Source organism: Euleptes europaea, chromosome 11, assembly GCF_029931775.1.
Source record: "Euleptes europaea isolate rEulEur1 chromosome 11, rEulEur1.hap1, whole genome shotgun sequence".
NCBI lineage: Eukaryota > Metazoa > Chordata > Lepidosauria > Squamata > Sphaerodactylidae > Euleptes > Euleptes europaea.
The window spans coordinates 75,089,312-75,114,523 of NC_079322.1; the positions used below are offsets into that span (position 1 = coordinate 75,089,312).

Consider the following 25,212-nt stretch of genomic DNA (forward strand, 5'->3'; position numbering starts at 1 on the left):
AAAATGGACTGAAAAGCAGGGTACCATGATAGGGTTGCTCCAAGATCACAAGATCACAAGGTTGTAAGAGACCACAAGGGCCATCCAGTCCAACCCCCTGCCATGCAGGATCCCACAATCAAAGCACTCCCAACAGATGGCCATCCAGCCTCTGCTTAAAGACCTCCAAAGACTCCACCACCCTCCGAGGCAGCACATTCCACCGTCGAACAGCCCTCATCGTCAGAAAGTTCTTCCTAATGTTTAGGTGGAATCGTTTTTCTCTTAGTTTAAATCCATTACTCCGTGCCCGAGTCTCTGGAGCAACTGAGAACAAGCTAGTTCCCTCGTCAACATGGCATCCCTTCAAATATTTAAGCATAGCTATCATGTCACCCCTTAACCTTCTCTTCTCCAGCTCCTTAAGTCACTCCTCATAGGGCATGGATTCCAGACCTTTGACCATTCTGGTCGCCCTCCTCTGGACACGCTCCAATCAGCTACTGAGGAATGGGAGCATCTGTAATTTTATATGGGATATTTGTTTGTTTGGGGGATTTGTATCCCACCTCTGTGTGGCAAATCGTCCACAAGGAGACCTGTGACATCACCATAGGGACAAAATGTTTGCATACCTTTTCACAGAGCAATTCAAAAGACATTTAGAACATGGAACAGCCAATTTGCTTTGGGTCCCCACTGGGGAGAAAAGTGGGGGATAAATGAAATAAAACCTAAAGATGCCAGTTCCAACTGAGTCAGCGCAGGCCACCGAAAGAGATCCAGAAATACAGATAAAATGGAATTCAGCATCAAGAGAAAACCCGAATTGTAAGAGCTCAGAGCTCAGTAAAAAATTGTCATTCACAGAACGGACCAGTTGTAAACTCTTCCAACTAGGGTTGCCAGCTCCGGGTTGGGAAATAAGTGGAGAATTGGGGGGGGGGGGAGCCTGAGGAGGGTGGGGTTTGGGGAGGGGAGGGACTTCAATGGGGTATAATCCCATAGAGGCCACCTTCAAAAGCGGCCATTTTCTCCAAGGGAACTGATCACCGTCGGCTGGAGATCAGTTGTAACGGTTGGAGATCTCCAGCCCTCACTTGGAGGTCAGCAACCCTACTTCCAGCGGAGCAGCAAAACTATCCATGCAGGCTGACATTCCAAATTAGAACAGGGTGATACAACATAGACAGACAGACAGACAGACAGACAGACAGACAGACAGACAGAAAGAAAGAAAGAAAGAAAGAAAGAAAGAAAGAAAGAAAGAAAGAAAGAAAGAAAGAAAGGAGTACCACTCTGAGATCCAGATTGTTGTGTGAGTGCTTTTATTGCATTCCAGTCTAAGTATGTGTGCATCTGAAGAAGCCCTTTCTTCCTCTTGACAGGCGACTGGCCCGCTCCACTCTGCTTCTCATCCCACTGTTTGGAATCCACTACACAGTGTTTGCCTTTTATCCAGAGAACGTCAGCAAGAGGGAACGGCTGGTTTTCGAACTCGGCCTGGGATCTTTCCAGGTGGGTGTACTGCAAAGCTGCCCCACCCGTCTGTCCAGTTAGCTCCATGATTTTCAGCTCATGGGTGAGAACCTTCAGGTGGGTCACAGGGACCCCACCCCTCTGCTGGGTCACAAGCCCCTACTCCAGGTTTCCCCAATGTGGCACCCACAGGCACCATGCCACCTGCCAGGACTTCCCTTGGCAGCCACCAAACTTTTCAGAAAGTGAGCGGGCCATTGTAAGGCTGGGTTTGTTATTGGCTGCCCTCATTCAGATGAAAGGGTTTTTCTCTGGATGAGCAAGAGGATTGGTAATCACCTGTAGTGGTTAAGCACTGTGTTGTTTCATTCCACCTTCAGGATTTCCTTCTGAGAAACAGCATGGTGTAGTGGTTAAGAGCCGTGGTTTGGAGCGGTGGACTCTGATCTGGAGAACCGGGTTTGATTCTCCACTCCTCCACATGAGCGGCGGATGCTAATCTAGTGATCCGGGTTGGTTTCCCCACTCCTCCACATGAAGCCAGCAGGGTGACCTTGGGCTAATCACACTCTCTCAGCCCCACCTTCTCCCAGGGTGTCTGTTGTGGGGAGGGGAAGAGAAGGTGGTTGTAAACCGGTTTGAGTCTCCCTTAAGTGGTAGAGAAAATCAGCATATAAAAACCAACTCTTCTTCTTCCTCTTCTTCCTCTTTCCAGGAGGTCTGAGGAGGGAGGTATTCCATTTGGTTCTGCCTCCTGAGGCAGCCATCTTGGGTTTGGCTCCACCTCCCAGGGCAGCCATTTGGAGTTTGGCTCCGCCTGTTCAGGCAGCTGTTTTGGGTTTGACTCTGTGACAGCCGTTTTGTGGCGGTGCTCACCACCCTCTCTCAAAATCCCAAAAGTGCCCACAGGCTCAAAAAGGTTGAGAACCCCTACATTTGATGAAATTGAGGGATGAGATCATAGGGGAAAACGTGTGCTACAAATTTCCACAGTGTCAAGGTAAATGGAGCCAGGGTCACAAGTTCTGCTCTTAGAACTTCAGGACGTTCAATCCGGAAGGTTCCGTAAGCAAAGCCACCCATGGTCCAATACTTGCAAACGGAGTCATAGTAGATACATGGGTCAGTAGAAAATTTGCCCAGTGCCCTTCCTGATCGATTTATCAACATGTCACAATGCTGACAGAGCTGTCTTGCTCTAATGTCGAGGGTATGTCCAACAGAAAATGTTCTCCGCTATTATGGGTATTTCTCTGTGAGTCTGAAAAGCACACCCATGTCTCTTCTTTCTCTCCAGGGCTTTGTCGTAGCTGTCCTCTACTGCTTCTTGAATGGAGAGGTAAGGTTTTTTTTAACTTCGGCTCTATTTCCTGTTGACTTTTAGTCTGATTAAGTACCTTACAAGGTCAAGCAAAAAACAACAACTACCAAGGCCAAAAATATAATTAATAGCTAAACCATTAAAATGTTGTCTAAGGTCATTTATGCATGGTCGCCTTACAGTTACAGTTTATTGGTACAGTCCATGACCATGGTCGCCTTAACCTCCTTTATTCCCCATTTCAGCCAGGATCAAAGTAACCCAGGTTGGGGGAAACTGTATGCATTGGCTGGAATGATCAGGGATGAAACTGGGTGCTAATGGTGGCATGAATACAGAAAAGCAGTCTCCCAAGTTCAAACCAAGTCCCACCCCTTTAAATGCTGCTCTGTAATTGGCTTGCCTCGAGAGTGAAGATTTTCTCCCCCCCCCCAACCCAACTGCCGCATAAAAAAGCATTTTAAGAACAAAAAACAAAAAATGGAGCAATCTGAAAGAAGGGGCGGGGAGAGAAATCCAAGCCTTGTTTTAAAAAAGCCTTTCTTTTGCTCAGAAAGAGCTCCGAGGTAGCAGGAAGCACTTGAATCCCTGCCTCTTTACACACTGTTTCGTGATTGGCTGTGAGAGAAGCCAATCTTCTGTGCTTCCCCTGTTTGGCTATCTGCATGCTGCCTTGAAGAGGGGTTTGGAAAAGCTTCGCCCCACCCAAGAAAGTTTTCCTCTCGCTCAGTGATTCCGGAATGAGCCAGGATCCACAGTTTAATTCAGGCCAGAAGAGGAATGGGAAAAGCCAGGTTCATTTTGCGTTGAAACAGGGTGGAGCCGACAAGGAATGAGGTAACGTGCATACAGAAAATTTTGATCCTGGCTGAAACAGGGAATAAAGGAGGTTAAAGCGACCGTGCATAAATGACCTAAGTGCATATACGTTTAATACAAGTTAAAACCAAATGATTCTAATGACTCCTATATGGCCTTGCAAGGAACCTTCCAAAAACATATATTAAAATAACACAATCGGCATAATATACAATTAGACATACAATTATTTCTTTTAGACCACTGAAGAAGGCAAATATGCTGAAACACATATGGTCTTTATGTGATTGTACGCTTGAACCAAAGTATTATCCTCCCCTCAAAATTCATCCCATTTCTCAAAAGATAAGCATTTCAAATTTTGAGGGAGGATATAAAATTGCCATTTGAATGTGTCTGCCTGTACCATGCGGCAGCAGCTCCATATGCTCTTTGCATCTGTGATTGTCAAATCGAAATCATTTTATTTTTCTTCAACATCTTAAACCTGCCATATAAGATGTAGATGGCTGGCAGGCTGTGTTTTGGGATTGCCTTTTATGCACACCAAGTTTAAAACCCAAACTGTTTTCAAGTCGGTGGGGTGATCTGACGTTTTCAAACTTGTTCTTGGCATTTCCATTTGTTTGCTGTTCTGCTTTAAGCTCATTCCAGCTCCAGTTCTAGGGGCCCATTGAATTTTTTTGCTGGTTCTTTCAAGGAGTGTTTCCCCGTACAGTGAGAGATTCTAGCCCTATTCATGTATTGCATTTAATACACAGAACTAAAACAAAAAAAGGGGGGAAGGAAACGGGATGTGGCTCAGTGGTACAGCATCTGCTTGGCATGCAGAAGGTCCCAGGTTCAATCCCCAGCATCTCCAGTTAAAGGGACTAAGCAAGTAGGTGATGAGAAAGACCTCTGCCTGAGACCCTGGAGAGCCGCTGCTAGTCTGAATAGACAAAACTGATTTTGATGGACCAAGGGTCCATTCAGTATAAGGCAGCTTCATGTGTTCATCTGTTCAAAAGAAAGAGCCAATGCACATTCACATTATGAATTAAAGCAGGAACCAGTAACTGGATAAATGTAGGTTTTGTATCACACGTTCAGCTGTACCTGCATGAAATGTCACATGAGAATTACTCAACACACATAAAAAGAATGATCCAGTACACACTGTAGACAGACCGGGGGTGAATTCGCTTTTACTGAGCGCGTGTGAAGCGTTTTGTCTTAAATGGGGGAGCTTGGTTTGTGTGAGCGTTCCTATGAGCAGTTGGATTGGTTTTCCATGCTGAAATTAAAAATGGGGAGGCCCACATACTGGCCTGGATAGCCCAGGCTAGCCAGATCTCATCGGATCTCGGAAGCTAAGCAGGGTCAGCCCCGGTTAGTACTTGGATGGGAGACCACCGAGGAAGTCTAGGGTTGCTACTCAGAGGCAGGCAATGGTGAACTCTCTTGCCTTGAAAACTCTATGGGGTCCCCATAAGTCAGCTGTGACTTGACGGCACTTTCCTCCACCACCACCACATGCTCAAGAGCGGCATAGGTGCATCTGAGCTCATAACGGCCTTTGGATTAGGAGATTAGGCTATGAGCGGGCATGTTCTCCTGCAAGGGGGCTGTTCATCACCCCAGCATGGTGTAGTGGTTAAGAGCAGTGGTTTGGAGCGGTGGACTCTGATCTGGAGAACCAGGTTTGATTCCTTACTCCTCCACATGAGCGGTGGACGCTAATCTGGTGAACTGGGTTGGTTTCCCCACTCCTACACATGAAGCCAGCTGGGTGAACTTGGGCTAGTCACAGCTCTCTTAGAGCTCACTCAGCCTCACCTACCTCACAGGGTGTCTGTTGTGGGGAGGGGAAGGGAAGGTGATTGTAAACCGTTTTGATTCTCCTTAAAGGTAGAGAAAATCGGCATATAAAAACCAACTCTTCTTATGCTTGTTTGTGCTGTCAAGTCACTTCTGACTTATGGCGAATTAGTGACCTCCAAAATCTCCAATGGTTAACAGCCTTGCTCAGGTCTTGCAAACCAAGGGCTGTGGCTTCCTTTATGGAGTCATCTAGAAACGTTTAAGAAAAAAAAGTTTTTTTGTGGAGATGCTTGTTTATTTATCAGCATGTTCCCAAACAGCGAAGTACATTAAAAAATGACCTTTTAAAGTTTCTCCCTAAAGGTGCAATCAGAAATAAAGAGAAAATGGAGGAGCTGGAAAGTCAACCGGTACTTTGCTGTGGATTTCAAACACCGCCATCCCTCCCTGGCAAGCAGCGGCGTGAACGGGGGGACGCAGCTGTCGATTCTGAGCAAGAGCAGCTCACAGATTCGCATGTCGAGCATAAACGCGGAGAACCTGGCCACATGAGCGCCTGAAACCAACTCCATCCCGCCCGGGAGAAAAGCTCCTTTGAAAACAAAACAAAAGTCATAATTCCAGCGGAGTGGGTTGCTGTGCTTTCTTTTTAACGCACCTCTCTTTTATTACAAAAAACAAAAACAAAAAATACAAGCTTGTCCTGGAAATGTAAAGTGCATCATCTCAGATGTGCGGAAGAAACGGCATCCAAGAATATGTAAATATGCCAATCGAGATCATCTGGAGAACAAGAAGTTCAACCCGCTCTTCGTCCTGCCCACCCACTTTGCAAATAACCCCGTTGTTGGCCTTGCGTAGTTCTGGTGATCGTAGTGCTGTCATGAATTTTGGTTGCCAAGCTGATATCCGTGAAAGGACCTCTTCTGAGATCTCCTGCCCCCGCCCCGGTTGTCATCTCTGCTCCCTCCTCCTAGGACTGCGCTAAATGTTCTGTTTTGTGACTCCAAATGTCACCCAAATGCTTAGGCTGACAGAACGTCAGCCCCGACGTTGGGGTCGCCGTGATGGATTCCCACCAAAAGCTTTCCTGACTCCATCTCTTGGCGTTCTGTGGGATGGCACCCCTCAACAGATGGGAAGTCCACAAAACAAAGATGGGATCACCGGTGTCTCCCCCCCTCTTCCCAAGAATGTATTAGAAAGATTTATGTTAAGCTGTGAATTTTGTAAAAGGGCCTTCTCCACTATGATAGAGCTATATTTTTGAGGTTGATGGGTTCTTTTTTAGCATTATAAAAAAGCAAAAAATAAGGCGGAGGAAGGCACTGTATTTTGCCCCGGTGTTAAGGATAGATAATTCTAGGAATATAACTTTTTCTGGACTACACATATCACTCCAGTCATTGATACCTTTCTAGAGAAAGTGGGAAGTACCTGGGTGGTATTGACCACCCCCTAAAATGGCTGAACTTCAGTGGGTTTTTGCACAGACTACGTGGACTTCTTCGTGCCATGGTTCACACCCAAAGGGCTAGGATGCAAATTCTGTGGATTGCATAGCTATAGCCAGGAGATCTACTTTGCCGGCTCTCAGAATGTCAATGCCATCAGCATTCCCGGATAATCCGATACTGCGGAAGGGGAATAATAAAGACTTTGAAAGGAGGGGGGGATTTGGGGGGAAGGGATCTAAGCACTTTTCTCAGATGTTGAGTGTTTATTTTGTTTCACTAGAAAAAAAATGAAGGGAAGGAAGAAAAGTCATGAATGTGTGGAGGACGGGGGGGAATCCTTTCCGATTTCGCCTTGGAATCAGTTTTGCGACAAATGCCTAACTACTTCAGCCGAATCAAAACCATGATGTCAATTTCCGAGGGGCTTTGTGCAGTGTGCCAAAGCCTTCTGTGGACTCCTCTGGTTCTCTTGCAGGTAATCTGAGCCCGTTTTGATTTTGCAGCACCCTCCCTAACCTATAAATGTGAGCGCATGAGTGTGCGTTTATGTCCGGGGAGACAGTTTGTTAAATACTGAGGAATGAATGTAAGGGCAGGATGACCTGGGAAGTTGCCATGAAAAGGGCTGGATCTTTCTCCTTCGCCGAAATGAATGTTGTTGCTTTTCTTTTCTTTTTTAAATGGAGAAATTGAAGATATACGGTTGGGTGGGGGGAAAGGGGCAGACCTCATGATTAAGCTATGACCTGGTGTCTACATACTGAGCATATATATGGAACATGTGTTCCATAGAGAGACCTTTCTGCACATGACGCAATGGTTCGCGTGATTCTGGGGACGTGGGGAGAGATTTTGCAAGCTAACTGGAACAAGGATTGTGCTGTATGACATGTATATATTATCGCTGTCCTCTGGCACAAGCACGTAAGGGGCCCTGATCCATCCAGTCTAATGCGTCCGTGGGAGCCCTGACGAGAAGAGATTCATGCAGCTTGTGAGGCAAGAAATGCGATGGCCATCAACTTTGGTCGATGTTGAGGATTGCAAGATGCCCAAGAAGTCTCTTCCCTCTGCCTGTGCGGTTCCTGTCAGTCAGTAGCTTTTAAGCCCTCACAGGCCACCAGACATTTGCTGGAAGGTTGTGTTTGATTTGGCAGGTCTACAGTTGTGCTTGACTCAGAAGGACAGGAGACGTGGGACTCTAGGCAGACATGTCCTGTTGCAAACGTCATCTTTCCCTGGCATGGAAGTAAATAAGGAAATCCTTCTCTATGGTCTTTTATGCATGGTTGTTTCCCTCATCGTCCCCTCTCCTACGACTTTGGGTCTTTGCTTGGATTATGCATGCTGTTTCCAACCATCAGAGGTCGCCTTGCTCTCCCCCTGCATCTTCCCACGTTTTGCCCACATTTTCAAATTTGAGATAAAACAGGTCCCTGAAAATATGGGCAAAATGTGGGGGAGACATGGGGGGGGAGCTAGGCGACCTCTGACAGTCGGAAATGACGTGCACAATCCACACAAAGACCCAGAGTAATTGGAGGGGTGACCACGATGAAAGACCTACATTGACCTCTGTGTACATACTGGAATAAATGCACAGCTCTGGGAACCAGCAGATACTATTTAGGAGTCTTGAGCTTCAAGAAGCTGTCCTCTCCCACCCAACCCTGTATTAATAAACGTAGGTTGCAACTGGATGAACTGGAAGGTTCTTGCTTACCACTACTACATTACATCTGCCTGCTGCTTAGAGGTAAACTGGCAGGTTTCTATCTGTGTTTTAATGAGTGAAATGGGAAAGTTGCCAACTCCATTGGATGACTGAGATGTGATGGGTGCCCATTCTGAAACATGCCCCATATTCCACAGCCATGAAAATAATCCCATCTCTTCATTTGCACTGATGATGAATGAAACCTTGACCTATCCATGCAACAAATTGCCAGCCATCAGCAGCGGTGCAGAAAATAGCCAACATGCCCATGAGAGAAAGAAAGCATTGCCAACATTGTACCATCATCAGCAGGACAAGAGTTGTAAATGGAGCAAACCATTTGAATTCCATTGATGTCAATGGAGAACATGGTCCAGGTCCTAGGACTAAGTGCCAGGTTATGCATTATTATAGAAGCTTGTGGGGGAACTGAGAAGCACGTTGCCTGTTTAGCATCCAGCAAGTGTTCCTCCTATAACTGTCTCTATGGACAAGGAAAGATAGAGAGATTCAAATGCTGCCTTACCCTGCCATTTCAGGAAAGAATGGGTCCGGGCATGCCAAACTCACAGTAGAAACCCATTCTCAGAGGGGTCCTTGAACGAAACCTCGATCAGCTTCTGATTCCATTGCAAGGGTACAAGTTGAGGGAACCTGACAACTTTCTGGGCAATGCCAAAAGACTGCAGTTGCCAAGATTTGGGGATTTACAGTCCCCCAAAGCTTAATTTCCAAGATTTGAGAACATCCTAGGAACGGCAAGATTGAAACTGTCAAGCTGTTGCCATTGTTGCTGCTGCCCAGTGTAGGATGGGGTTATCTTCCAATGCTAACCCATAAACGGCTACTCTTTCTTAGCAATTGGAAGGGAGAGGAGCTGGTAGGATTACCATCTTAAGTATTAATATACAAGAGAACCTATCTTGACCAGCAGCAATTATAATTGGACCTCTTCCCTCTATGGGATGTTCTGTGTTTGCCTCGGCAATTTAGAATTTAGGGTTCTCTCCATCATGGGGTGAGCCGTTGCTTTCATCCTCATCTTCCCATCTTGACTCATAGAGACAGTTGTGGGTGAGAATCATTCAGGGTTCCCAACAGATGGAGCTGACTGCTTCCCATGGAAGCGGACGGAACATGTAGCCAAGTGCCAAGTCTCCATGGATGTCATTGGAGCAAACTGCCAAGAATCCACCAGCATTAGTGCGGCAAACAGCCAAGTTTCCTTGGATGCCCTTGTAGAAAATAACCTGGATTCCATGAGTATCAAGATGATTTATGCCAGTGGAGGAGCCATTACCTCTCTCTCTCTTTTTGGTCTTGGATTTTGAATGAAAGTCCTGGAATCTGAAGCCCTTTCCAGAGCTGTTGTCCTGATCTAGTGAAGCAGAACTCTGTGTCTCGATTGTTTGCTGGACTCCAAGCCATAGGCAAAAAGCAGGTGTGGGTATGCATTGGGATGGAGAGATCAGGCAGGAAAGATGGTGACCAACATGCTGCTGTCTTATGTTCTCCTGCCAGAGTTTTAGAGATTTAGCATTAATTTTATCTCGTTTTAGTTTAATTTTAATCGGAGAGGCTGCTGTTTATCTCTAGCAGTCCCAGGTAATTAATCGCATCGCAAGTAATTGCATTGGGGATGCGCGCACCAGTGCAGGTATTCTGTTGCTTTCCGTGGGGGTGAATCTTTGCATGCTCACACACAGCTGTATCGAATGAAGGCACAAGAGGCAGCCCTTTGCAGAAGTTCAGAGGGATTGGTTAGTGGCTCCCGTGCCGTGGATATCTCCTGGGAACTCTGGGTAAGTCACTTTGAGTTCCATTGCAGAAGAACAGCAAGATGTAAATGCAGCGAATAAATCCTCATCTCCCCAAGCCATATATAAGGGCCATTTTAAAATATGTGATGGAAAAACTAAAAGCTCTCTTGGTTAAGACTCCTGTGGGGTTTGGTGTCAGCCAATCTTAGAAGGCTCTTCTATAGTTACCAGGAACGCTGATCTCATGCACACTGTGACCCAAAGTTCTGCCAACTAAGGTTTTTTTTTCACATTCCCTGTGAAAAGAACCCAAGCTCTGTATTATGCAAATGTGAATTGATGGATTAAACTGAAGGAGCACAGAAATATAGAGTGGGGAGGGACCTGAGTTCCCCCCCCCAATTGTTTTGGTACCCTTTGGTTCTGTTTCCTTTCCCTTCCCTTTCTCTCCTCCCTCTCTCTGATTGGTTGTCCCCATCACTGGAATTAACATTAAGATAGTCAACCGGACTTTTAAATTAATAAGATTTTAATTATAGTCTATATTTTATGGTATGCATTTTACTTGATTGTATCATTTTGATTGTTTAGCTGCCCTGAACCTGACTGTAGTCAAGAAAGGGTGGGATATAAATCCATTAATCTAAACTAAACTATAAACTGGTCCAACCCCCTGCACAATGCTGGAAATTCACAACTACCTACCCCCCCCCCCAACTTAAACCGTGTCCCCTGGTCCATGCCCAGAAGATGGCAAAAAAAACAACAACTAAAAAACCCTCCACGATCCCTGGCCAATCTAATTTGGAGGATAATTGCTTCCTGACCCCAAAGTAGCGATCGGCATTACCCTGGGCATCTAAGAAAGGGCCATGAGAGCCAAACACTGACACAACCCTTCCTGCCCTCCCTCTCATGATCTGCCTAAGTTCACAGAATCAGCCTTGCTGTCAGATGGCCATCTAGCCTCTGCTTAAACACCTCTAAAGAAGGAGAGCCTACTACCTCCCAAGGAAACCTGAACAAGGCCCATGCAGCAAATGAAGCACTATTAGCATAGGATACTGATTTTCCATTATTCTTAAAACAGATATGATTCCACCCTGAAGGTTCCTAGAGGGTCGGATCCAATGATAATTGCTGCTGAGGGAAATTACTTCCCACCCTTCTGCTGTAGGATACAATTCTCCTAGATACAATTCTCCTGCTGCTCCTAGGGGACCCTTGGGAACAGTATGAAAAGCAAATGGGGGTGGGGTCTGCAGTGAAAGGGAGCACAGCTAAAATCAACCCCTGCCCCTTCCATTAGTGGAAATGTATTGCTGGATCCAATCCAGAATTTTAAAACAAGAAAACGTATTTCTTAGTTCATAACAATACCTAAACAAGCTGTACCTATACATGCAAGTACTCAACATTCCATCTTATGCTGGTGTGACTAGGAGACAGAGAGAAAGAGGCAGGCCAGAATTTATTTAGATTGATTTTACTTACAGAATGTACAACCTGTTTCAAAATATTTTTACTATGCAGCACACATAAATCACAAAAATACCATAAAGTTCAAACCATTAAATCTAGAAAACTGGAATAGTCAGGAAAATAGCAAAAGTATTAAATATCCTGACCTGGATGGCCCAGGCTAGCTCGATCTCATCAGATATTGGGAGCTAAGCTGGATCAGCCCTGATTAGTACTTGGATAGGAGACCACCGAGGAAGTCCAGGGTTGCTACACAGAGGCAGGCAATGGCAAACCACCTCTGTTCGTCTCTTGCCTTGAAAGCCCTACGGGGTCACCATAGATCGGCTGCAACCTGAAGCCACTTTCCACTACCATTAAACAAAATGGAAGTACTGAAAACCTTAAAAAACAGATCAAAGCAGAAATCCTACACTAGGCAAAGTCTGGTATACCTGCCCCAGGATGTGGTGATGGCTGCCAACTTGGAAGAGGGGAGTAGACATGTTCATGGAGGAGAGGGCTATCCATGGCTACTAGTAAAAATGGATGCTAGTCATGATGCAGACCTATTCTCTCCAGGATCAGAGGAGCATGCCTGTTATATTAGGTGCTGTGGAACACAGGCAGGACAATGCTACTGCAGTTTTTCTTGTTTGTGGGGCTTCCTAGAGGCACCTGGTTGGCCCCTGTATGAACAGACTGCTGGACTTGGTGGGCCTTGGTCTGACCCAGCAGGACTTTTCTGATGTTCTTATGTTATATTCTAGTCTCTCCATGCAGAATCTAAAAAGAATATTCTGCTATTGCTACGAGAAAATCCTCCAGTTAGTAATAGTCATCCTTCTCAAGACCATTCCCCACAGATGAAAGGGAAAACTTTGGACTACCTGCCCTCTTGGCCATAGAAGGGTTACAAAGCCTGGTTTTCCAGCACGCATGAGGACCATTCAGTGGTAGGCCAGCTTCGGGACCCTGGACAGTTTCAGGACCCTGGACAGTGCACTGAAGAGGCTGAGGGAAAAACTAAGGCTTTGGCCATCCTGAAGATTACCTGCCCACAGTTTCTCATAACTTTTCAGGAGCTGAAATACCTCTATAGGAAAGTGTTTTCCTTTCTGGAGGAAATCTTCTCTCTGGATCAAATTAGATGTAATGCAGTAGACCTTCAGAGCATCTCCCAATGATTCTTACTTGCCATTTAATGTAACTATGAGGCTCTGAATTTAATCAAAGATGGGAGACCACCAAGGAATACCAGCGTTGCTGTGCAGAGGAAGGCACTGGCAAACCACCTCTGTTAGTCTCTTGCCATGAAAACCCCCCAAAAGGGATCGCCATAAGTCGGCTGCGACTTGACGGCACTTTACACACACAGGGGTATAAAACCAACTCTTCTTCTTCTTCAACTAGTTCAACCCCCTGTACAATGCAGGAAATTCACAACTACCTCCCCCCCACTCCCCCATTGGCCCCTGCTTCATGCCCAGAAAATGGCAAAAAAAAAAAAAACCCAAAATTCCAGGATCTCTGGCCAATCTGGCCTGGAGGAAAATTGCTTCCTGACCTCAAAGTGGCATTTGGCATTTCCCTGGGCCTGTAAGAAAGGGCAACAAGAGCCAAGCTCTGACACAACCCTTCCTGCCCTCCCTCTCCTATTTCATGATCTTCCTAAGTTCACATTATCAGCCTTGCTCTCTGATGGAGATCTAGCCTCTGTTTAAAAACCTCCAAAGAAGGGGAGGGACTGTGGCTCAGTGGTAGAGCATCTGCTTGGCATGCAGAAGGTCCCAGGTTCAATCCCTGGTGTCTTTAACTGGATCAGGCAAGTAGGTGATGTGAAAGACCTCTGCCTGAGACCCTGGAGAGCCACTGCTGATCAGAGTAGACAATACTGACTTTTATGGGCCAAGGGTCTGATTCAGTATAAGGCAGCTTCATGTGTTCATGTTCATGTGTTCAAGGAGCAAAGAATGGGCTTCAATTTCTCGGGCTTTCTATCCAGTGGTTGCTAGTGCCAAACTTACTTCAAGAAATAATTGTATTTCAGTGTATTGAGTCGGTCTTGCATTCTAGATGCCATTCACTCTTCCAACTTTCTCCTAGAAAAGCTAAGTCACTCATTCTTTATGGCTCAATAATTGTGCCTCACAGAGAGACCGATTGGTCTATCAGAACAAGAATGCCAATTCTAATGGGGCCATTGCTCAAAGGTACTCTCTGACGGGTAGCTTTATGTTGAATGTAAAAGTAAAAAACGTTTGGTCAGCGGGTGGTTTGGGGACCGTCACTGTTTAGGATGGTGATTCTCCTTTGTAAGCCTTTCTAAATTGGGCCCCAAAGGCAGAATTGCTTCTGAAAGTATTGTAAATATCTTTTTCATGTTCAAACAGTGCTATGTTTCTTTTCTTTTTTCACTGTGAGATATATTTTGGAGTTTGGGAATATATGTTATTAAAAACAAAATGTAATAATAATAATAATAAAAAGTGTTGTGACATCTTCCTTGGGCATTTTGGTTTCTGTGAAGGCAACTAGGCCAGAACTCTGAGGACCAGAAACTGTATGACAATCAAGGGTGTATTGGTGTTAACATTTTTCCTTTTGTGTTGGTTTTGTCTGTTGTTGGTGTCCTCAGTTTTGGTCTATCTTGATTCCACTGCTGTTGATGACACCATTTATATGCAATCAAAGCAAAAAATAATCTTGAAAAAATACATTTTTTGTAAGAAAAAAATTGACAAGAAGAAAGAAAAATGGATGCAAACAGACTGGTTTCTCGCAAGGCAGAAACAAAAGCCAATTGGGAAGATGCAAATGAAATTGGACAGATTCTGAAATTTAGGCTCTTTGCTAATGGTAATGCCTTGAGAGATTTTGCCAGGCTGACTGAAACCAAATTCCTACATATTCAGCTGTTGAGCATGACTCTCCAAATTAATCTCAGAATGAAATATTTGACTGCAACCCCAGTCTGCTTGGAATTTCTGCCTACCCAGAAATCGTTATCAAAAGGGGTCCAGCAGGGAAGCTAATGTGGCATTTGGCCTGACAAGTTTAACTTTCTGGCATCAATCAGCTAAAAGAGGAAGCCTGTGGCTCAGTGGTAGAACATCTGCTTGGCATTCAGAAGGTTCCAGGCTCAATCCCCGGCATCTCCAGTTAAAAGAACCAGGCAATAGATGATGATGTGAAAGACCTCAACCTGAGACCCTAGAGAGCCACTGCCAGCCTGAGTAGGCAATACTGACGTTGATGGATCAAAGGTTTGATTCGGTAGAAGACAGCTTCATGTGCATGTTGGGGAGGGGCCATAGCTCAGTGGTAGAGCAGGTTCCCAGGTTCAATCCTTGGCATCTCTGGCTAAAAGGATCAAGTGGTAACTGATGTGAAAAACTCCAGCCTGAGACCCTGAAGAGCCACTGCCAGTCTAAGCAATACTGACCTTGATGGAACAATGGTCTCATTCAGTAGAAGGCAGCTTCATGTATATGTTGGGAGGGGCCATGGCTCATAGCCGGAGCATCTGCTTGGCATACAGAAGGTCCTGGGTTCGTTCCCAGCTCCTCCAGTTAAAAGGGTCAGGCAGTAGATGATATGGAAGATCTCTGCTTGTGATCCGAGGGAGCAGCTGCAGGTCAGAGTAGACAATGCTGACCTTAATAGAATCAAAGAATCATAGAGTTGGAAGGGGCCATACAGGCCATCTAAAACCCCCTGCTCAATGCAGGATCAGCCTAGAGCATCCCTGACAAGTGCTTGTCCAGCCTCTGGTTAAAGAGCTCACCACCTCCCTAGGTAGCTGATTCCACTGTCAAACAACTCTTACTGTAAAAAAATGTTTCCTAATATCCACCTTTCCGCCTGCAATTTAAACCCATTATTGCGAGTCATATCCCCCCTCAGTCTTCTCCTCTCCAGGCTAAACATACCCAGCTCCTTCTGTGACTGGCATTGAGAGCTATATAGCATCACTGGACCAACCAGGAGTCGGCTGTAGAGTTAGGGTTAGAAGGCCCCCATACCTTTGCTGATAGGAAAGCTTTCTGGTATACTTCCCACATTCTGTCCCATGATGGGGCTGCAGAGCAAGGAATGTCCTGGTGAGCCTGGAAGTCAGGCTGTGCTAACTGTTTCAGATGGAAGAGGAGCCATTCGGACAGTTGCTTCTCTGGGGGCTGATCCTGTCCAGCAGGGAGAGCTGTGTGACATAATTGACTGGACTGTTGTCTCCAGAGATTCTCCGATGCTTTTGTCTGAAGCTAAGGTAATGCTGGTAGTGCCACTTGCGCAAGCATTTCTTGAACTCAGCCTGGACCTAAGGGCAGAAGAGAAAGCAGCGATGGGAAAAGTAGTGCAGGATTAAAACAGAAACTGGACCAGGAATGGCCAAAGCTGTCTGCTCGGAAGCTGTGTTAATTTTCCAGATGCCGGCCTAGAAGACCTAACTGCATTTTAATACACCAATGGAGCCCAATGGAGGACATGGGGAGGGGCTGTGGCTCAGTGGTAAAGCCTCTGCTGGGCATGCAGAAGGCCCCAGGTTCGATCCCAGGCATCTCCAGTTAAAGGGACTAGGCAAGTAGGTGATGTGAAAAACCCCTGCCTGAGACCTTGGAGAGCTGCTGTCGGTCTGAGTAGACAATATTGGCTTTGATGGATGAAGGGGAGGGTCCATGGCTCAGTGGTACAGCATCTTCTTGGCATGCAGAAGGTCCCAGGTTCAATCCCCGGCATCTCCAGTTAAAGGGACTAGGCAAGCAGGTATTGTGAAAGACCTGCCTGAGACCCTGGAAAGCTGCTGCCAGTCTGAGTAGGCAATACTGACTTTGATGGGCCAAGGGTCTGATTCAGTATAAAGAATCACCACGTGTTCATATATTGATGGGGAGGGGCCATGGCTCAGTGATAGAGAATCTGCTTGGCATGCAGAAGGTCCCAGGTTCAATCCCTGGCATCTCCAGTTAAAGGGACTAGGTAAGTAGGTATTGTGAAAGACCTCTGCCTGAGACCCTGGAGAGCTGCTGCCGGTCTGAGTAGGCAATACTGGCTTTGATGGACCAAGGGTCTGATTCAGTATAAGTCAGCTTCTTGTGTTCATGTGTTCACTGTGAATGTTTAGGACTCGTGGCCAAAATTGTATCACCAAGCAGACGCCATGGGGACAAAAACATCCATGTTTGGATGGTTTGAGGTCATTAACCAAGGAACGTGAGGAACAATGGTACTTCCTGAAGGATCTTCTCGGGGAGAAGACAGGGAGTTATCTATCCAGAAGGACATGAGATAGGCACAATATTGTATATAACTGAGAGCCAGCATGGAGTAATGGTTAAGAACAGTGGATTCTAATCTGGAGTCACTCAGCAGGCTTCATGGGGAGGAGTGGGGAATCAAACTCAGTTCTCCAGATTAGAGTCCACCACTCTTAGCCACTACTGCACCTAGAGATCTCCTGGAATGATAACTGGTCTCCAGACTACAGAGGTCAGCTCCCCTGGAGAAAATGGCTGCTTTGGAGGATGGATTCTATGGCATTATACCCCACTGAGGTCTGGGCATTTCCAAACCCCTCCCCCCAGCCTCCCCCCCAAAAAACCTCCTGGTAGTTACCCAGACTTGGCAACCCTAAGTTTCTACCCTGCTGAGGGCCCTCCCCCAATTAGGGTTGCCAACTCTGGGTTGGAAACTACCTGGAGATATGAAGGTGGAGCCTGGGAGAATGGGGTTTAGGGAGGGGAGAGACCTTGGTAGGGAATAAGGACATACATTCCACCTTCCAAAGCAGCAGGAGAAGTGAAATAAATGTTTTAAATAAACAAATGTTAAATAAATAAGTGATATATGTAGTCTGGAGATCAGTTGTAAGTGCAGGAGATCTCGAGCCACCACCTGGAGATTGGCAAGCCTACCCCCAATCCCCTTTCCCCAAGCATCACCTTCCAAATCTCCAGAGCTTTCCTATTCCAGATTGACAACCCAGGCTGGTACTCACCTCTCCATTCAAGAAACAGTACAGCAGAGCGACAAAAAAGCCCTAAAAAGGAAAAGAAAGGGGAAATCCCTGAGATACACACAATCTCATCAACTTCCAATTAAATTAATCACATCAAGCCACAAAAGTACAGAATTAATAGTTCGAGTTGCCAGTAGGGCTTTTGAAAAAAAAATCGGTAAAATTTGGATTTGGCAAAATTTGGCCCGTTTTTATTCGGGGAAATGCCGAAGTTCGAACTCCCCTGATTCAGATCTGTGGAATTCGGCATTAAGTTCGGAGTTCGCGAATAAATTTGGCCATTTAAAGCCATTAAAAACACATTTGCGCCTTTCCGTGGCTTCAGGGGGGCATTTTTGAAGGTAGAGCTCCCACACTTTCAGTGTAGCTTGAGGGGACCCTTCTTGCAAGAACCCCCACGTTTTGTGAAGATTGGGTCGGTGGGTCCTGAGTTATGGGGCCCGGAAGGCCCCCCCCCATCTGCCCATTGCAATAAAGCCATTACAAACACATTTGCGCCGACTCAAAAGTGCGCACTGCCACACGGACTCAACTCCAGGTGAGGGTGGCCAGGCCACAGGCAGAAAAAAAGCAGAACGTAAACTCCCACAGAGGCGAGGGGGCACAAACACACGGCAGAACAAGCAATCCCCCCTTTGGCTTCCCCCCCACCCACAGAAACTGCTCCCCCCCCCACACACACACACAAAGAATCTGCTTTCCCATACACACAGGATAAAAGATATAGAGGAAAACCCAAAAAATCAAACTGTGTGGATGTCTTCCAGCAGGAGCAGGGACGAGAAGTAAATCCAATCCAGTCCTACTCCAGTAAGCAGGAATCGGGATCTCTCAGAGTCAGGAGCAGCACCACCAAAATGGAAGGAAATGAGTTCCAGACTCGGGATGGGATGGGAGGACAGGAGTTTTTATACTCTTCTCGGCCAATTCAAAAAGGAGAATCCCTGTTCTGATTGGCCAGGAGAAAGACCCAGCTTGGCCACCATTAGCTGCAGGAAAATGCTGCTAGTTGCTTACTAACTGACAGTTATGCTGCTGATTCGGAGCCCCCCAAATTTGCTGAATTTATTCAGCAATCGCCCGAACTCGCCAAATTCGGCTCATCATTTTCCCGCCTATTTTTTAAATTCGGTTCCATCCGAATTGAAAACCGCCGAATCGGGGAAAATTAGGCTGTTTTTCAGTTCAGATGGAACCGAATCGACAGCCCTAGTTGCCAGGTCCCTTTTCGCCACAGGCAGGAGGTTTTGGGGGCAGAGCCTGAAGAGGGCAGGGTTTGGGGAGGGGAGGGACTTCAATGCCATCGAGTCCAATTGCCAAAGCGGACATTTTCTCCAGGGTTAACTGATCTCTATTGCCTGGAGATCAGTTTTAATAGCGGGAGATCTCCAGCTATTACCTGGAGGTTGGCAACCCTATTAATAGTACAATGTGAACAGCAGCATTGGGGAAATGATATGTTGTTTACCTGGATTTCAGTAAAGCGTTTGATAGGGTTCCCCATGATGTTCTGATGGGTAAACTAGAGGATTGTGTACTGGTATCTAGGATAGTTAGGTGGATAGGGAACTGGTTGGAGAACCACACTCAAAGAATAGTTGTCAGTGGCATTTCATCTGAATGGACAGAGATGTCCAGTGGGGTGCCACAGGGTTCGGTTCTGGGCCTGGTATTTTTCAATATTTTTATCAGTGATCTGGATGAGGGGGTGGAGGGACTACTCATTACATTTGCAGAATGACACCAACATGACTAGTATCCATTTTGACTAGTAGCCATGGATAGCCCTCTCCTCCATGAACATGTCCACTCCCCTCTTCAAGCCTTCCAAGTTGGCAGCCATCACCACATCCTGGGGCAGGGAGTTCCACCATTTAACTATGCATTGCCCCCCCACCCTCAGCAATAGTGATTGGATCCTTCAATACCAGCCCACAGAGCCTCCTGCTCCCAAGTTCTGAGCACCATCCTTGCCTGAAAAGAGCCCAAGGCCAGCTCAACGTACAGTCTGGCATCCGTCCCTGTGCCCTCCGGAAAGAAAGCGAATACGACATAATGCACGCCAAAGAGCGGAATTAGGAGCAGGGTGGATTTGGCCAGTCTCCTGGAAAAGGAAAAGAATGTTGTCAGTCCTGTTGAGAAATCATGCTGAAGTGGAGGTATTGGGGACCAATGTCTCATGCAATGAGGGTGAGAAGCTTGGTCACTTACACAAAATGCCTCGAGTGCCTTCCTCCGGGCTCTGAAGATTTTAATTTCTGCACTAAAATGCGAATGATGTTCAGGAAAATGATGAAGTTCACCTGAAAAGATGGAGGGAGGAAATCCTGATGTAATTAAGTAAATATTTATTTGTAGATAGCCAAAGGCCTTTGCAAGGTATATTAAATTATAAAATAAGATTATATAATAAAGATAAAATACAAAAAGCCTTATAAGTTATGATAAAATACAATATAATTAAAATATATCCTAGCTGGCCATCAGTTCTGGCTAATTACATTCTTTGGCACCAGCTGGGTTCTTATCTTTCTAGCTGCTAGAGCAAAAAGTGACATCCTGTAATTAATAAACGAATTGGTATCTGGCAATAAAAATACTAATTTTTTGGAGTCAGGAAACAAGTTTAACCCAGTTGATATGGTATGAAGGAATTTTTCCCTAAGTATTACATGAAGAGGACAAGCTAAAATATAATGGGATAAATACTCTACAGCAGAACCACAATTGCAAGTACATTGTGCTATTGGTACTTTATTATATCGTCCATCCAATATTGCAGTTTGCGTTGTTTGAAAGCGTAGAGATGTGAAAGCCATTCTGAGCTTTTGGACTGAGATATCAACTAGATATTTTGTTCTAAGATGGTCTTTTTTTTAAGTTAAACCATGGAGAAGACTTAGATTGGAGAATTAATGAGCTATCAATTAGAGTGGCGCCCTTATATACCCAATCGCGCAACGAAGAACTATCTGCTGAAGCGCCCAGCAGGTCATCAGGAATCCAGATGTCAATTACTAGCATAGCTAGGTAAATGTGTTCACAAATGTGTTCGTTAAACATTATTTTGACAAGAAATCATCACTGCTCTGAAAAGATGCCAGCATCTCCCTGGATTTCTGGATTGTCACATCTCATTTGCAAAGGGGAACCAACAATGTATTAAAAATCCACAACTCTTCTTTTTCTTTTTGTGTATGCGTGTGAGGGGGTGTATCGGAATTTGAGACAGAGCACTGCGTATGCAGCATCTCCTGCCATTTTCAGCTCTTTATTTGTGTTTCTCAGCATCACTGATATACACATGAACTTTGACACAACACTGCGAGAAAATAATCAGTGCATCTTGTTCCCCCCAGGATTCTTTTAGAGCTGTGTTTTACTGATACGCACATCTCAGCTTTATTGTGTGTGTGTAAAGTGTTGTCAAATCACAGCTGACTTATGGCAAGCACTGCAAGGGGCTACCAAGGCAAATGTGAAGCAGAGGGTGTTTGCCATTGCCTTCCTCTGCAGAGTCTTCCTTGGTGGTCTCCCATCCAAATACCAACCCTACTTAGCTTAGACTTATGGTGCCCCCAGCAAGGGGCTTTCAAGGCAAGGGAGAAGCAGAGGTGGTTTGCCACTGCCTTCCTCTGCAAAGTCTTCCTTAGTGGTCTCCCATCCAAGACTTATGGCGACCCCAGCAAGGGGCTTTCAAGGCAAGGGAGAAGCAGAGGTGGTTGAATATTGCCTTCCTCTGCAGAGTCTTCTTTGGTGGTCACCCATCCAAGTACTGATCTTAATTAGCTTCCAAGATCAGGCTATACCATGCCGCTTTCCCTTCCTGTAGATTTATTACACTGGGGAGAGGGGGGAAAAACTTGAAGTGATGGTGTATACGGCACTATTATGGTTGAATATAGAAAGTTGACTCATCCTGAGTCAGACCCTTGGTCTATCAAGGTCAGTACTGTCTGACAGCCAGCAGCTCTCAGGTGGCAGTCTTTCACATCACTTACTACTTGATGTCATAGTCCCACTGTACACTGTATTGGTCAAGCTGTACCTGGAGTATTGTGTGCAGTTCTGGAGGTGTCACTTCAAAAAAGATGTGGACAGAATGGAGTGGGTGCAGAGGAGAGCAACAAGGATGATCAGGGGCCTGGAGACCAAGCCCTACGAGGAAAGGCTGAAGGAGCTGGGAATGTTTAGTCTGGAGAAGAGGAGGTTGAGAAGGGACACAAGAGTGCTCTTTAAGTATCTGAAGAGCTGTCACTTAGAGCAGGGCAGGGAGCTGTTCCTGTTGGCAGCAGAGGATAGGCCTCACAATAATGGGCTTAATTTGCGGGCAGAAAGGTACCGGCTGGATATTAGGGGGAAATGTTTTACAGTAAGAGTTGATCGATAGTGGAATCAGCTACCTAGGGAGGTGGTGAGCTCCCCCTCACAGGCAGTCTTTAAGCAGAGGCTGGACAAGCACGTGTCAGGGATGCTCTAGAGTGATCTTGCATTGAGCAGGGGGTTGGACTAGATGGCCTGTCTGACCCCTTCTAACTCTATGATTCTATGATGTTCTGAACTGGAAATGGTGGGGACTCAACCTGGAATCTTCTACACCCAAATCAGTTGCTCTACCATTGAGATGGGAAGTTCTTGCTTCCAATCCTGTATTCGCCATATGCTCATTTGGAGGCATTGACTAAGCAGGGCCCCTTCTGGCAAGGGGTATCATGAGACTGATTGAGGAAGCACAGCTCCTCCCTGTCACCAGAGGGCGCTGTTCTGACTGAGCATAACTATCCTTTCCATTGTCCCTCCTCCCCCCCCTCTCACATTAGGAAAGGCCTGTTTGGTGGCTCTGGAGGTTTCCTTTATGCTTAGCCTCGCAGAGTGGTCAGCTGCAGTACTGCAGTCCAAGCTCTGCTCATGACCTGAGTTCGATCCCAATGGAAGTTGGTTTCAGGTAGCCGGCTCAAGGTTGACTCAGCCTTCCATCCTTCCGAGGTCGGTCAAATGAGTACCCAGCTTGCTGGGGGTAAAGGGAGGATGACTGGGGAAGGCACTGGCAAACCATCCCATAAACAAAGTCGGCCTAGGAAACATAGTTCAAGATGGTCCCTTCATTCTAAGTCCTTATCTTATTCATTACTAAAGGGAGATCTGACACCCTGCCCTACAGGGTTGCCATAATTCAGCTGCGATTTGATGGAGGAGGAGGAGGAGGAGGAGAAAAAGAAAGAAAGAAAGAAAGAAAGAAAGAAAGAAAGAAAGAAAGAAAGAAAGAAAGAAAGAAAGAAGAGAAAGAAAGAAAGAAAGAAAGAAAGAAAGAAAGAAAGAAAGAAAGAAAGAGAAAGAAAGAAAGAAAGAAAGAAAGAAAGAAAGAAAGAAAGAAAGAAAGAAAGAAAGAAAGAAAGCTCAAACGTGTTCATTGAGTCAAAAGGTTCTGAGCAAGTCCCTCGTTCCCCCTGCAACTAAAGACAATTGCTGTTCTTTCAGTTCTTCAAAGCAATCGGAAGATCAAACGCTCACCAAGACGGTTAATAGGATGGGTCCCTTGATGATCCACAGCATGGCAGAGCTCTCTTCCTCGTCATCCCAGCATCTGAAAAAGCCAGCAAATGAAGAAAAAATTTATTACATTCACCTGGAGGAAGAGATCTCTCCCCCCCTTCCATGAACCTACTTTGATTTGCATCCTGATATAAAAAAGTGGTCTAACGATCTCAGCCTTACTTTTCTCAAGAACCAGTGTAGTATATTAGTTAGAGTGCTGGATTTAGGGGAGATTCAAGTCTGTTTTAGCCATCAAACTTCTGCGTTAACAGTGAGACCTCTCACAAATGTATTTTGTGAAAATAATTTAGATGATGTGTCGTGCTTCACCCACTTTTAGGCATACCTTTCAGACAGCATGGTGTAGTGGTTAAGAACCAGGTTTTATTCCCCACTCCTCCACATGAGCAGCAGACTCTAATCTGTTGAACCAGGTTGCTTTCCCCACTCCTCCACATGAAGCCAGCTGGGTGACCTTGGGCTAGTTACAGTTCTCTCCAAACTCTCTCAACCCCACCTACCTCACAAGGGCTCTGTTATGGGGAGAGGATGGCAATTGTAAGCCAGTTTGAGTCTCCTTAAAGAGAGAGAAAATTGGAGTATAAACACCAACTCTTCTTCTTTTGTATCTGCTCAGTCAAACTGGAAGCCTTCCTCCAGCCTCCGGAGACATCATTCCTTCCATCAGAGGGAGAGTCTGTAGGGTAGAGGAAGGCTTCAAATTGGGCTGAGCATAATGGTCAGATCCAAGCCAGTGTCAGGAGGGGGGAGTGGGGAGTGGTGGTCTTCAGGGATCTGGTTTTTCTAAATTTAAACCTGATGAGAATCATGCTCACGTTGTGGAAAATAAGCGTGTCAGCTCACCCAGTGTTCTGTCTGTAAATTCTGGCCAGAATCCATACAAGGGTGATGGTCACCGGAGCTCCTGGAAAAAAATAAACAATGAATTGTCGTACAGTTTGATTCCATGCACCAAAGGTCCCTCTCCAGAACCACAACTGCATGCATTCCTGCAAACATATATAGTTGTTTTCTGTTGCCCCAGAAGGTCGGACCAGAACCAACGGGTTGAAATTAAAAGAGTTTCCGTCTAGACATTAGGAAGAACTTTCTAACAGTTAGAGCTGTTCCTCAGTGGAACAGGCTTCCTCAGGAGGTGGTAACTGCTCCTTCCCTGGAGGTTTTTAAGCAGAGGCTAGATGGCCATCTGTCAGCAGTGCTGATTCTATAACCTTAGGCAGATCATGAGAGGGTGGACATCTTGGGCATCTTCTGGGCATGCAGTAGGGGTCACTGGGTGTGTGTGCGGGGGAGGTAGTTGTGAATCTCCTGCATTGTGCAGGGGTTTGGACTAGACAACCCTGGTGGTCCCTTCCAATTCTATGATTCTATTCTATGATTCTAGTCCAGCTTCATTTCTATAAAGGGAGAGCTGCGGGTTTAGCTAGGACTGCCAACTAGAGATTGGGAAATTCTTGGAGATTTGGGGGTGAAGCCTGGGGAGGGGGATATTGGGGAGGGGAAGTAGGGTTGTGATTTCTGAGGTTAGGAAATGCCTGGGGATTTGGGAGTGGAACTTGGGGAGGTCAGGGTTTGGGGAGGAGAGGGACAGAGCAGAGCCTCAGGTGCCAAAGAATCTCTATGGCCATTTATGCATGGCTTTTTCCTTGTGGTCACCCCGCCGACTACTTCGGGGTTTTGCTTTGATTATGCATGCATTTTACAACCATCAGAGGTCGCCTCACTTTTTGCCTGCGTTTTCTGGATTTGTGTTTAGCCAGCATCCAGAAAATTTGGGGGGAACCCATGGAAACCCGCGGGGAGAGCGAGGCGACCTCTGACAGTCGGAAAATGCAAGCATAATC

The 25,212-nt window shown here is 46.0% G+C and overlaps 2 protein-coding genes across 2 annotated transcripts in view; one reads left to right on the plus strand and one right to left on the minus strand.

Annotated features, from left to right (window-relative positions):
- ADCYAP1R1 (ADCYAP receptor type I) overlaps nucleotides 1-6,015 on the plus strand; it is a 94,459-nt gene extending 88,444 nt beyond the window's left edge. Inside the window, exons 15-17 of the mRNA XM_056857140.1 lie at nucleotides 1,368-1,497; nucleotides 2,756-2,797; nucleotides 5,752-6,015. Of these exons, the coding sequence (XP_056713118.1) occupies nucleotides 1,368-1,497; nucleotides 2,756-2,797; nucleotides 5,752-5,961 (382 nt within the window). The 3' untranslated portion in view covers nucleotides 5,962-6,015. The remainder of the gene's footprint in view (nucleotides 1-1,367; nucleotides 1,498-2,755; nucleotides 2,798-5,751) is intronic.
- Nucleotides 6,016-15,931: 9,916 nt separating this feature from the next.
- LOC130484240 (vasoactive intestinal polypeptide receptor 1-like) overlaps nucleotides 15,932-25,212 on the minus strand; it is a 29,735-nt gene continuing 20,454 nt past the window's right edge. Inside the window, exons 8-13 of the mRNA XM_056857141.1 lie at nucleotides 24,212-24,272; nucleotides 23,324-23,396; nucleotides 20,024-20,115; nucleotides 19,787-19,916; nucleotides 17,792-17,833; nucleotides 15,932-16,114 (exon numbers count right to left, since the gene is read on the minus strand). Coding sequence (XP_056713119.1) covers nucleotides 15,932-16,114; nucleotides 17,792-17,833; nucleotides 19,787-19,916; nucleotides 20,024-20,115; nucleotides 23,324-23,396; nucleotides 24,212-24,272 — 581 coding nt within the window. The remainder of the gene's footprint in view (nucleotides 16,115-17,791; nucleotides 17,834-19,786; nucleotides 19,917-20,023; nucleotides 20,116-23,323; nucleotides 23,397-24,211; nucleotides 24,273-25,212) is intronic.